Source organism: Pygocentrus nattereri, chromosome 29 (genome assembly GCF_015220715.1).
Source record: "Pygocentrus nattereri isolate fPygNat1 chromosome 29, fPygNat1.pri, whole genome shotgun sequence".
Classification (NCBI taxonomy): Eukaryota; Metazoa; Chordata; class Actinopteri; order Characiformes; family Serrasalmidae; genus Pygocentrus; species Pygocentrus nattereri.
The window spans coordinates 8,717,798-8,732,223 of record NC_051239.1 but is presented as its reverse complement, the minus strand read 5'-3'; the positions used below and the strand labels follow the sequence as shown (position 1 = coordinate 8,732,223).

The following is a 14,426-nucleotide window of genomic DNA, read 5'->3' as shown; positions in this document are numbered from 1 at the left end:
TTATCGCCTCTTCATTCCGAGCTAAACTAACTTCCCTTTCGCTTCCCGTTTCTGCGGCGTGTGTCAGCTGACTGCCCACCTGATGCCAACAACGTCAAGCGTGAGGGTCTCTCGCTGCATCTCTCTCTGTTTTTCGCCTCTGAATTTTGAGTTGAAGTGTCTATACGTCTGCCAGCTTCGTTTGTTTAACATCATTCTGTGTTAAAACAGGGTTTAGCTCAGATTAAACTGGTGTAAATAAGTAGTGAGCTAACGCTTCAGCTAGCGATAACGGCCGTGCCACGTTGCTAAGCAACGACATTTCACTAAACATAGTTAGCATTAGCTTAGTTTGAGCTATCTTGTATTTTAGGCATATTTTAGTAGAAAGCATCGTTTCTAGTGTCCGTGAAGGGAAACTCTACATAATTTTGCATAATTAAATTTAAGGTTAAGATTGAAACCGAGTCATTCAGAGTGGTTTGGTGTGAAATCCGTTCTAGAGAAACTTACAGAATCAGAATTGTTTACGGTGGTGCTGATAGGAACCAGACGTCCACCCCTAAAGGTCCCTCGCTGAAGCTTATTACATGAAATGATTTGATATTTGCTGGCTCATGTCATTTTTTATTGTTTTATGACTATTTTACCATCATTAACATCACATAGAGCAGCTCAGAATGGACATGTAGGTTCACTGGAATGATTGCATCAGTTTAGCTTGTAACATTAACACGTTAGGAGTAACAAAAGGGATGCACCGATATGGGAATCGATGGGACGATTAACCAAAACCGATGCTGATATATAAAAGCTAAACAGGTATAACATGTAGAAATGACAATTCACCATTATTCATTAGCATTACAGGGAACATAATGCTTTTCTCATAGGATTACAAATGCAGTAAAATGCAGACATTTTGGCACAGTCTCCTCTTCCAGACGGTACAAATGATAATCAAATATTGGTTTGAAGTCTTGATCAAATCTAAATCAAATGTATATATTTGACGATAACTTTTAAGCAATCATTTGCTGCTACTAAAAATGATAATGACATTGTGCGTTCCTAGTACATAGGGTCACGTTAGTTAGAGTTAGAAGCATAAACATCTAAGCTCAAGGTTCAGTGTGTGCACTAAAGAAAATGATGGTACATACATAATGACTTCAAATGACCTCATTTGTATTGCTCTGACACTCCTGCTGTTTCAGGGAGCACCGTGGCTCTGTGGTCAATTCTGCCCAGCATGAGAAGCCTCAGTGATGAGGGCCTGGATGAAGCGCACTGTTTGTGGGCCCTGTGTCCTCATCCCTGCTGCTGGGAGACGGAGCACCGTATTGCAAAAGGCATTTATCGCAGGGCAGCCAGAAAACCCACCAAACGCTACACTCCTGTCCAGGGTGGGTTCACAATGACAAGGGTGCACGTAGGCTTTTATTGTAAAATATTCAAAGATTGGAGGCGGAATGAATTACATTGGCACTGTCCTTCAAAATACTAAGCTTTCTTTGATGAAGGCCTATGTTGTGTTCTGTATGTAGCCAGGGCATAGTAAAGTTTGTGTCAGAGAAGTCTGTTTTTGAGCTCCTTCTCATAGAGAACCTTCTTGAGACACTTGATAACCTTTTTTATGGCAGTAATAATGTACAGTAAAAACAGTATAATAATGTGGTGGCAGGCGTAATAATCTGGCTTTGAGGCATAGTGTACTTGCAATGAGTCTAATTCATCACACAAATGGCAAACTTCAGTCCAGCCTTAGATACTAGAGACCAATGTAAACCATGAATGTAAATCAGTTTAATGAATGTAATAATATAAAATGTTTTCCATGTGACTCTTATCAGATTAACTGTCTGCCTCCCTGTGTGTATGTTGAGCTGCTGGTGAGCAATGAGGAATGACAGGGGAGAATCATACACATTTCCATCAAAGTATATTCCATCAGCATTAATGATTAAAAAAGTCATAGTACAAAATCTGAGGGGCCCTCAGAGAGAATGAGAATGACCCAAATTAGGGTCAAATTTAAGCACTTAGATTGTACCTTCAGTAAGGTCTTAATGTCAAAAATTCACTGTATGTACTTTTTTCCTTTCTATCAATGTCTTAAATCAGAGAGTTTGCCCTCTCAGAGCATGGTCAGCGTCTCTGAGTGGGCTGGCAGACAAAGGCATTCTGAAGGGAAGCCGCTGTACAAGATGGTCAGTTCAGACAGCTCTGAGTCTGAGGGATCTCTGCACAGTGTTCCCTGCCTACCAGTGCTCCCACAGACAGAGAACACACAGTGAGTGATGCACAGCGTATAAGATGATCTCTTGCCACATTTCACAAGACAGCGTGAGTACAATTAATATAAATCTGCATAATTAATGGTTAATTACTTAACGAACTAACAATCCATTTGGCTCCCATCAAAGTTCAACTCAGTCTTACTTAACATCTAATTAGCAGTGCATTCAGAAACGTTGTCCCCTTTAACTCGGCAAAATTTGCTGCCAGGGTAGTTTTAGAGTGTGCATGTTGGTCATACTAAAACTGATCAGCATGGGTCACTCTCACACAGTCGCCGCAAAACATGCCCAGATTAGTAGATCAAATTGTAGCTCTCTGTGATACAGCAAAAAGTTTGTGGAGTGTAATTTTTTTTTGCCATTTTTTTACCCTTAATTTTACCCCAATTACTACACATATCTGTTTCTCATTTCTCAACAATTGGAAAATGTGACTAAAAATCAATGTAATCACTCCAGTTTATTTAGGAGCTTTCTGTGTGAAATGTGAAACATATTTCTATGCAGTTTTTGTTGGCAAGTTAACTTTGGGCTAAATAAGGCAGTTACCCTTAGCAAGCCTGAGTTATTATTTTCATTTTGCTATACCATTTTAATGTATGTAATGTATGTAAATACATAGTTTACCACAGAGCAAGTGACTTATAGAGTTACATTTACATTAATTTTGCATCCTGAGCTTCTGACCCCTCCCACTGGTTTAGATGTAAACAATGACAAAAACAATATATCTGCAAAGACTGTGGGCACAGGTTTGAATCTTCTGCCAACAAATACAAAGGTAGTGTGAATTGGAAGTCCAGGATTCTCAGTTCCGACAGAATTTATTCGCTTGGTTTAGTGAGTTGCAAGCAGTAAGAATTCGAAAATGTCAAGTGCAGCGTCTAAGGGTTAAGCTGTATGGTCACTGCTTTGGATCACTGTTCAGTTGCTCTGTTGCTCCTTGCAGTTCAGATCCAGCAGCCAGCTTGGCATCTTCAACATCACATTCTGGTGGCGCAGAAGGAAAAGGAGTGAAAGTAGGTCACGCTCACCTGACCTTTACTATGTTAAGCCATCATCTGTTGAGCTTTACTCGCTTTCCAGAGATAATGACTAATGGATAATAGCATTAAGACACCCACTGCTTTATGATGTCTGAAAATGTGTTTTTATGGTCACTATATTGTTTCTGACAGTTAAACACAGTTCAGGTCAGCCCTCCGATCGGCTCTGAGTCACCGTGGGGATCAGGCTCTCTGGTCTTGTGGGTCCCAAACCCGAACTACGTGCCTCATCGTCTTTCACAGGAAAGGTATCCAGCCAAAGAAGATCTGCTTTACTGTGCAGATTGCCTCATATAGTCCCACAGTGCAGTAAATATTAGTAACTTTATTCAGTTTAAAGAAGGACGTGTTTATACTGGAAACCTGTAGTAGTTAAAGGGCCCATATCCTTATAATGCCACACATCAGTTAAATATGAACAATGTTTCACTAATATACACTGATCAGGCATAATGTTATGACCACCTCCTTGTTTCTACACTCATTGTCCATTTTATCAGCTCCACTTACTGTATAGCTGCACTGTGTAGTTCTACAGTTACAGACTGGAGTCCATCTGTTTCTCTGATGCTTTGTTAGTCCCATTTTACCCTGTTCTTCAGTGGTCAGGACCCCCATGGACCCTCACAGAGCAGGTACTATTTGGATGGTGGATCATTCTCAGCACTGCAGTAACACTGACATGGTGGTGGTGTGTTAGTGTGTGTTGTGCTGGTCTGAGTGGATCAGACACAGCAGTGCTGCTGGAGTTTTTAAACACCTCAGTGTCACTGCTGGACTGAGAATAGTCCACCAACCAAAAATATCCAGCCATTAGCGTCCTGTGGGCAGTGTCCTGTGGGCAGTGTCCTGTGGGCAGCGTCCTGTGACCACTGATGAAGGACTAGAGGATGACCAACACAAAGTGTGCAGCAGCAGATGAGCTGTCATCTCTGACTTTACATCTACAAGGTGGACTGACAAGGTAGGAGTGTCTAATAGAGTGGACAGTGAGTGGACACAGTGTTTAAAAACTCCAGCAGCACTGCTGTGTCTGATCCACTTGTACAAGAACAACACACACTAACACAACACCACCATGTCAGTGTTACTGTTTTAACAGCTTAGCTTTCATATATGAAATGAAATTGGCTGGGGAGTGACCTGCACCTTTTTAACTTTAAATGAGGAAAATGAGTTTTTCTGTGAAATGGGCCCTCTAAAAAGCAGTTATTAGAGAGTACATTACACGTGATTGTATCTATGCTCCAGTTTTATAGAAACTGTTGAGAAGTTGAACAAGCTTTACAGAACCCTGACAGAAAATCCGTTCAACCTATTTGCGATAACACACAACCTTGAGTATTCTATTGCTTTTATACAACAGTTATAAAGTAAAATAAAGTAAGAAATAAATAAACCGGGCCGTGAACACAGCGTTTAATATGGTTTAATGTTCGCAGATCCTTCCTCCACATTATAGTTCCTTAACAAGCAGCTTGTTGCTCCGTCAGCCCATTAGTTTGGCGAATGGTATTGGGTATCTGGCAGATTCCAGGTTGTTTAGTTGTTCTTATGTCACAGCTGCCGACTGAAAAGCTGCTCAGTGGTGATGACAGTTTGAGAATTTAGTGTCATCTCATCTTCAGAGTCTGACCAAATCGGCTGTCGGTCAAATGTGACCTTAAAAGTGTCCATTTTCTGTTTGGGCACAAAGTAAGAAGTAAAAAGGTTAAAATGGCTTGAGCGTCTCCTACAGCTGTCAGAGTCGTTGCTTAGCATTTCAATGGAGTGATAGTGTTTGTGAAAAACTTGTGATGTTATCATGAAATCGAAACAATCAGCTCGCGTGGCCGGAACTAACTGTTGTATAATGTGTAATGAAGCTAAGAGTGGCAAATTGTTGACATTTCCAGCCCAACTAGCTTTGATTATTAACAGTATTATAGTCCAGCTCAGTAGTTTTGCATTTCAGTCTGGAACAGACTCTAAACAAAGACTGCTGAGATTTCTCATTTGCTTTGAAAGGGATTTTTGTCAACGTTCTGTAAAACCTGCTGCTATGAAAGGATACGTTTGTGCTCAGAGCATGGGTAGGTCATTTCTAAAACCTAGTAGATAAACTACACTGTGGATTCAGCAGTGCTGAATGATGTTGGATGGTGCTTGTTTACTGCACTCTCCTTTCTCCATCGCTAGGTCCCCAAAATATACAGTGGAGGAGTTAATCTGCCTTCCAGCCCATCCAATACAGAAGACTTCTAAAGTGGTAAGTAAAGGGCAACCACTGAAGATGTGACTGTTTTGTAAGAATGTCCTGATCTGGACTGAAAAATTGAAGTCTGAGCCAATCAAGGCATATTTTAATAGATCAGCATTGACTGTATTAAGCCTGCACCACAAGGCTGTGCTCTATTTGTTGTAGAAGTGACCAAAGCTGCCATTGTAGCAAATATACGGCATTGAGGCACATTTTGGAAATGAATGAAGTTTAAATGGTATGTCCTACTTGTGGTTTTACCCACTCAGCTGGTTTTGGATTGGTATTGGCTGCTTCAGGACTCCGGTCAGAGAGTACAAAGTCACCAGATGGGTTCAACTTGTTTACTGTGTAGAATGGACTGCAATATTTTAAGTGGTTGCTGCTGAACATTTACTTGTATGCACGCATATACATAGTAGCAGTTTATCATCTCTGACCGCTATACAGGCTACCACAGAAATGTAATGGCTGCACAAACCGAGAACATACAGACAGCCTGATTGAGCCAGTTGCTGACTCACGTCTCCTACCTCTAGGCTGCAGGCCACCTGATGCAAAACAGCACAAGTGTTTTGACTGTGGTAACACATAAAATGTACTTCAATCGTGAGTGTGCATCTATTACACACTTAGTTGTAAGTGTAACAGTGTATATATAGCCAAGGCTGCATCCCAGATTGCTTACAGCCATATATGTATGGTAGTGCTAGCATAGTGGTATGTGGTTTTTGGTGCATCCCAAGAAATAGAAGCCCTTCATGCATATTAGAAAAACTTAAGAGGGCAGTTCCAACCCATTTTTCAAGATTTTTGCATAATTCTGTGTTTAAAATGTAAAAAAAGTCATTCAGTGTGGTTTGATGTGAAATGTTTCAACAACCACATAACTTTGAGGTTTTATATGTAATGTTCATATTGTCATTATTATGAATTGTCATTCATTATTTCAAATCTATCGTAAAACAATGTCTCAGTCATCAGGCCGCATATTCATGACCATTTAATGGAATACTTTTTGTGAGGGAGCTTTTAGAGGGATTTAACTCGTCAGACGTCTGGTTCCCATCACCATCACCACTGTGAACAATTCTGACTTGGTAGGTTTCTCTAGAAAAGAGCATTTCACACCAAACCTCTCTGAATGACCTTGTTTACATTGTAATAATTAAAGTATGCAAAGATTTTGAAAACTTTATTATAGGACAACTATAAGTGGCTCTAAGATGGTCATTTAACAAAAATAGTTATGGAGCATAAACAGAAGTTCAAGCAAGACAGTGTATGCATAATAAAACTTTAGTGTGCTGTTCTGCTATATCATCTCTGAAAAAAAAAAAAAAAAAAAAAAAAAAAAAAAAAAAAAAAATATATATATATATATATATATATATATATATATATATATATATATATATATATCGGAATAGACTCAGGATCAGCTGATACTCAGTATACAATGTTGTGTTTTCCCTCCTCTAGGAAGAGAAGCCTAGAAGTGTAAAGAAGAAGGTGCGATTCCACCTAGCCTGTTCACCCTTGACCTCTCACTCCAGGAGAGAAGCAGGGTCATCCTCTCCAAGTCAGCTTGACCCAGCCTTGGACAGCAGCGTCAGTGGAGAAGAACAGACATATGACATCTTGCGGTCAAGTGCACGACATCCATCAGCAGTGAGAGAGAGTAGAGTAGAACATGAACCCGAAGACCTCGGACAGAGCAGTACCTTCATGCCTACGATTAGACCCGTATTCTTACACACAGCCCGAGAAAGGGGGGTCAAGAAAGTGAGCAAGGATGCCCCAACATCTCTCTACAAAATGGACAGCAAGGTTCGGACGTCATATTCTCTGTTATGAAGAAACAAAGTGTTAAATAATGCAGTATTTAATGTACGAAGAACAAAGAGCACAGACATATACCACACAAAATGCACAACATGTACAATAAGCAAAATGTAATAATGGTGCAACAGGAAGCCATATCGCCCCCTACACTTCCTAAAGTGCATTGCAGTTTGTCAGAAGGGCCACATAAATCATGGAAACATTAGAGTGCCTTATAGAGCGCCTTTGTTTTTAGATAAACATGTTAGATTCTTTCCGTAATCAATCTCATTAAAGACTAATTGGCTAGTGGAAGTAAGGAAAGATTTTGTTTCATTTTTGTGTGAATTGTGTTGCCCCTTATTTATATAAGATGCCTTGATGTGATAGTGATTTCATTTGGTACTGATTGTGTAGACAGGTGAGGAGAGTGTGGACTGGGACAGTCTGAGGCAGCAAACATACCTGTGGAAGAGGCATAACTTACCTCAGCTTAAAGACTGCAGGAGCACATTATTTCCCCCAGGGGGCACCAGTGTATCTCAGGAAAACTTTGGATTCTCCCCCATTTCTACGTTACGACCACATCAGCGTCTCCAAAGCCCACTGTCTGTAGGTGAGAGCGTATTATGCTTCTGTTTGCCTGTAAGATACTTGGGGAAAAATGGAGAAAATGTGCATATTCTGATTCTTAAAGGAGTAACTGACTGTCGAGCTTTGATTTTAGTAACTAAGTGTACATAAAGAGTAAATCCACCTTCTGATGTTTCAAAATTGTACTTTTTTTACAGATTTTGAAAATGCTAGCTACCCTTTGCAATATGCAAAATGTATTGATTTATTTATTTTTAGATATAAATTCATGGCGGAGGGGTACATGCAGGGCGATATTAGGCAAAATAGTCCCCAAAGAAAACTTAATTTTCAGATTTACCACTATTTTACCACCATCAATAATACAAATAAAACATCTGAGGATATATGTAGGTTAATAGTAAATACTAAACTTAACTTAATTATTAGAATAAGATAAGATAAGATAATCCTTTATTAGTCCCACAGCGGGGAAATTCACAATTCACAATTACTACTAAAACTGAAAATAGTAGTAAATAAAAAAATCTAACGTAGTTCCTGTCAGCACTGTACAATGAACAATTTTACATTAAAATATAATGTTGTTTACTTGTCATGGATTGTACTATGAAGAAATTTTGAAAAATCAATGATTTTTCCCTAAAGGTATAGTTTGGCTAAAACTCAAATTTGGGTCAAAATGAAATGTAGCTAAGCTATTCCTATAAACAGTTAACAGCATTTGATTTCTGTGTTGTGTCATCTTAGCTCCTGCGGCGTGGCACTGTGGGAAGGGGATTTGGCGCTATCAGCAAAGCAGCCTCTCACTGCTGTCTCACAGCAAAAAGCTCCACAGCACAGCTTTAGAGACAGATACGGTCTACAGTACTTCTACTGTACGGAACCACAGCTTACAGCATGGAGTGAGAGGCAGCACACACACACATACACACACACACAGACACAAACACACAGACACACTGACACAGTACAAGTTGTGACTGATTTTAAGGGAATAAAAATTCTGATCAGCCATTATATGTATTTAATGTACTACAGTAGTTTTAGTTAAACTTGTACTTGATGGCCTTGACTGGAAACAGAATAAATGATATTTGGTCTCTGACTTTTGCTCAGCACTGTAGTTAAAAAGGGAGTTTGAATCCCAGCAATGCCACAACTAAAAAGTCACTAATTCTCAAAGAGTTGTTGGCAACATGTCTGTCAATACTGATAAAGTTGCAGGTTGTCAATATCAGCCAATATTATCAGCCACCCAAAATATCGGTTGGGCTCTAACCCACACTATACCAACTTACCCGTCTACTCTTTGTTACTGAATGTGTAAGCAAAGTAACTAGCTGTTTGTGTTTACAGTGTAATCATAGAAACATCTGTTTATTGTATGCACACATGCATTTGATAGTTTAGTGTTTTCACATATTAATATAGAACACTTTATAATGAATAAATAAAATTCTTCACTTTACAACGATCCTGCACTGAAAAGTTACTGTTCTGTCTGTGCGTAGGTGCAGATGTTAGACACAGATGAGAAGAATGTGACAGAGGAGGTTCTTAAAGGCAACATCACGCCATTTAACTCACTGCTCTGCTGCCAGCACTCAAACCAGAAACGCCCTGGTAAGAAGCAAAATGCATGTAGTGCATGGGGGCAGGTGTGGGCTGGAGGCTGGGGACCCAGACTTGCGGCAAGAAGGTTGTCAGTTCGACCCCTGAGCCGACAGTATGTGACTGAAGTGCCCCTAAACAAGGCACCTAACCCCCAACTGCTCCCAAGCACTGTGGATAGGGCCGCACACCGCTCCAGGCAAGTAGTACATTTTCATAGGGGTTCATAGCATGGAAAACTGAATTTTTCTCATTTTCACAGAAGGAAGGAGTTTGCTGTAGTATGTAAACATTGTTAAAGTCTCAAAATGTTCCATTCACCTTCCAGTCCATGAGGTCCATATGTGGACAATAAGCTACGAATAGCAAAAAAGATACAAATTCACTGTTTCTGTGACCATCTGTGACAAAGCCAACACATTTGCATATAACCATCAGTTTTAGTCTACAGAAGTTGAGCTCAGTCCATTCTTATGGAATGTTCAATTCCATACTGCTTTTTATTCTAGGCACAATATAGTACAGCCAATCAGAACAGAGATCATTTACGTGTATCATTCTAAAACACATGATATCAGAACCATCAGAAAACAGCTGCTTGATTCACAGAGCTGTGCAGCTGTAGATTTAATAGAGTGTTTAACGGGTTACGTTTTATCCCCACATTTAACGTCCTCATCATCTTTAACCACTTAATCAAGCTAGGTTTCGCGTGTGAGAGCAGAGAATTCCAGATGACCCAGTCCCCTGCAACTTCCTCCAGCTCATTTTGAGGGGACCACAAGCCGTTTCTAGGCCAACTTGGAGATGTAATCTCTCCAGTGGGTACTAGGATGACATCAGGGTCTCATCGCAGTAGGTGGTGCCAGTTAAACCCCCATCGGGAGGCATCTAGGGGGCATCCTGATCAGATGCTTGACCTACTTCAACTGGGACCTCTCGATGTGGAGGAACAGCAGCTCTACTTTGAGGTCCTACCAGATGACCGAGCCTCTTCATCCTGTCTAGTAGAGTGTAGCCTGCCACCCTGCGAAGAAGGCTCTTTTCCCATGCTTGTATCACAATCTCTTTCAATCATTACCCAAAGCTCATGACCTTGGCGATGGTTGGGATGTAGACCAACTGCTAAACAGAGAGCTTTGCTTTGTGGCTCAGCTCCCTCTTCACCACTATAGTCCGGTACAGTGACCACACTACTGCTGCTGCCTGTCCCAGCCTGTGGCCAGTCTCACAAGCCCTGTTCCCATCACTTGTGAACAAGACCCTGAGATACTTAAACTCCTCCACTTGGGGCAGGTCCTCTCCCCTTACCTGGAGTAAGTAAGTATAGAGTACATTAAACATCAGTAGTCTAAATGACAGTTAAAATAGCAGTATGTGACCACGGCAGCACCTGCTAACATATATCTACTGAGTCTACTTAGCTACCTAGCTAAATACTCTTATCTATCAGTGACACAAAGCAAACAATTGGCACATCTAACTTTCTTTGTCCTCATCCATTTGGAGGTAGATGGCAGAGCGATGCAAAGCAGTGAATCAAAAATAGAAGCTGCATCTGTCAAGAACGGCGCACCACATCGCCTGCTGCCGCTCGCGTATGACTGAACGTGTTACCGCAAGCATAGTTAATGAGTCAAAACAGGCTTGATGTCTGAAGTTTACTTATAGAATTCCATTACTTATTATCTACATTAGGTCATGAGTTCAGTCTGAAAGTACAGAAGTAAACTATGCCATTAAGAGTGTGTATCCCACTACACAGGATCACCCCACATCTGATTAGGTCTTTCTGACCTTTCTTAGGGGATCAACAAAACCATGAAGAACCACAAGTTCACTTCTTGGCCCAAAACTATTTGGGGAAACATCTAGTTACATTAACGAATGTCATTGTTAAGGAGGTTTTTACCATTTTGGGAGCTGGGTTCAATCTAACACATTTTGATTAAGATTGATATTTTTAATGAAAAAGCATCACATATTTGGTTTTGAGCAACTGTGAACAGTTCAACCAAAAAGCATTACAACTTAAACCATAGTAGGGGGGGGTGTAATATTAACCCTCTGCTGCATTAATTATTACTTAAACATGATAAAATGTTTTTATTATTTAAAATTGCTTAAATAATGGACATTTTTCAACAAAAACATTATTTTTTTTAGAAATATAGTGGGCTACTTGGTTTCACAAGGCAAAATCATACCATGGAATCATAAAATAAAATAAAATTTTAATAGAATATTCTCCAAAACATCCGTTTATCCTTTTATTGAAAACAAGACCAAACAAATCCAATTTATACTTAGTGAAATGTATGACCCAATATTTACAAATATTGGAATTGAATACAATTTCAATTGGTATTTGGAATGTATGGTAATAATAACATCATAATAAAAATTCATGGTCATGTGATATAATGAAGTATTTGTCCTTTCAAAGTAAAAGACCCGTTTTTTTCACAAATAAGAAAACACAGATTTTATTTTACTGAGTTTTATTAAAATTTAAATAAATTGTGCAGTAGAGGGTTGATTAGAAAAGTCTGTAAAACTATGCACACAGTCAATTCAATACAATTTTATGTTTCTTGAACCAATTGAGCTTTTCAGCCTAAATACATAAAATGTATGCATTGGCATGAATAAACAATGCTATTTTCATAGCCACCAGAGGGGGGTTTAACCTAACATACAGTATCTCACAAAAGTGAGTACACCCCTGCAAATATTTCATTATATTGTTTTCATATGACAACACTATAGAAATTAAACTTTCAATAGTCAGTGTACAGATTGTATAGCAGTGTAGATTAAATGTCCTCTGAAAGTAACTCAACACACAGCCATTAATGTCTAAATAGCTGGCTACACAAGTGAGTTCACCTCACAGTGAACATGTCCAAATTGTGCTTAAAGTGTCAATATTTTGTGACCGCCATTATTATCTTGCACTGCCTTCACCCTCTTGGGCATGGAATTCACGTGTTGGCCTAATCAGACCACAGGACATGGTTCCAGTAATCCGTGTTCTTGGGCTGCTTGTCTTCAGCAAACTGTTTGCGGGTTTTCTTGTGCTTCAGCTTCAGAAGAGGCTTCCTTCTGGGACGACAGCCAAGCAGACTGAGTTGATGCATTGTGCGATGTATGGTCTGAGCACTGACAGGCTGACCTCCCACTCCTTCAACCTCTGCAGCAATGCTTGCAGCACTCATGCGTCTATTTTTTGAAGCCAACCTTTGGATATGATGCTGAACACGTGGACTCAACTTCTCTGGTCGACCCTGGCGAGGCCTGTTCCGAGTGGAACCTGTCTTTGAAAACCGCTGTATGACCTTGGCCACCATGCTATAGCTCAGGGTGTTAGCAGTCTTCTTATAGCCTAGGCATCTTTGTGGAGAGCAACAATTGCATTTCTCACATCCTCAGAGAGTCATGAGGTGCCATGTTGAATATCCAGTGGCCAGTGTGAGTGAATTGTGCCCAGAACACCAAATTTAACAGCCCTACTCTCCAGTCACACCTGGAACCTTATAACTCTTAACAAGTTACATGACACCAGGGAGGGACAACGACACAATTGGGCAGAATTTGGACATGTTCACTGTGTGGTGGACTCACTTATGTTTCCAGCTATTTAGACATTAATGGCTATGTGTTGAGTTCTTTTCAGAGGACAGTAAATCTATACTGCTATACAAGCTGCACACTGACAACTTTAAGTTACATCCAAGTTTAATTTCTATAGTGAAAAGATATAATAAAATATTTGCAGAAATGTGAGGGGTGTACACACTTTTGTGAGATACTGTAGGTGTGAGTTCTGTGACTGCTGTACAGCTTGTACAACTGATGAGTTACCTTTTTGACACAAAGGAAACCATTAGGGTGAATCTTCAGAAATATCTGTCAGGTTGCTTTCAATATTCACCAGTTTTGCTTTTGGAGTCTGAAAAGGTGACCAACTGAATGTTTTTCTTCAATTTGTTAAATACATATAAAATCTGTTACATATTACTCCATATGAACCCTACAGTGTTTTGTTACAACAGCACCAAAGATAGAAGCCATAACAATTCCACCAGTAGTTCATTTCTTTTTCTGTCTTTCCCTCTTTTTCTCTGTTCCACAGGCAGTGAGTGTGAGTCCATATTCCAGGTTTGCCACAGTTTTCCAGAGGAGTCTAATCCCAGTGCTAACAACAGCCTCAGCATCATCACTGGAGTGGTGCAGCCCTGGAGAGAGAGCAGGTCTACAGGCAGAGACCCAGGACCCAAAGAATACCAACTGTCCACTCCCCCACCCAGCCTCAACTCACTATAGCATACACGTATGCTGAAGTAGTTTTCGTGTTTAGATTAAATGCAGACTCAAATTAGTTTGTATTGGTTTATTTCTTAAGTTTGCTTAATGACTAGTTCTTGTGATTATTAACCGGGTTTAAAGTGGCTTATTTTGTATATTTGTAACTGCTGTTATGACTTGACAACAATAGGTGGCAATCTAAATCTCTTCATACGTGCTGGTTGTTGAATAAACAGGCCATGATATGGTTGGCTCAGCAGTGAGAGCCCATGTATTGTGAAGGTTTACATGATTACGTGCATGCAGAGTTATTCTGGCCAGTTGTTACATTGCAACCCATTGTCCAGTGTTGTGTCCAGTGCTGCTCTTGCAGGTCTGTCCTGCTGTCTGGGGTCTGGAATCACACCCCAGAAGCCCCAGACACTCAACTCAGTGTCGCACCCTAAAGATTCACCTCTTTCTTATCCCAGAGATTTAACTCACAGTTACACCTCAGAGTCTTCAGAGACTCAGCTCGGACTT

General features: G+C 40.1%; 1 protein-coding gene across 2 annotated transcripts; it reads left to right on the top strand.

Annotated features, from left to right (window-relative positions):
- The first annotated feature begins 4 nt into the window (after window positions 1-4).
- On the top strand, window positions 5-14,174 carry LOC108426651. 2 transcript variants are annotated; one of them, XM_017696301.2, is made up of 11 exons: window positions 5-100; window positions 1,197-1,385; window positions 2,104-2,272; window positions 3,229-3,298; window positions 3,458-3,573; window positions 5,504-5,573; window positions 7,047-7,394; window positions 7,806-8,004; window positions 8,733-8,887; window positions 9,497-9,608; window positions 13,732-14,174. In XM_017696301.2, exons 2-11 carry the CDS (start codon window positions 1,232-1,234, stop codon window positions 13,920-13,922), a joined length of 1,584 nt encoding a protein of 527 aa, XP_017551790.1. In that variant the 5' UTR covers window positions 5-100; window positions 1,197-1,231; the 3' UTR covers window positions 13,923-14,174. The 2 variants fall into 2 exon arrangements, with proteins under 2 accessions (XP_017551790.1, XP_017551789.1); XM_017696300.2 differs by lacking the exon at window positions 5-100 and adding an exon at window positions 119-801.
- Window positions 14,175-14,426: the final 252 nt, after the last annotated feature.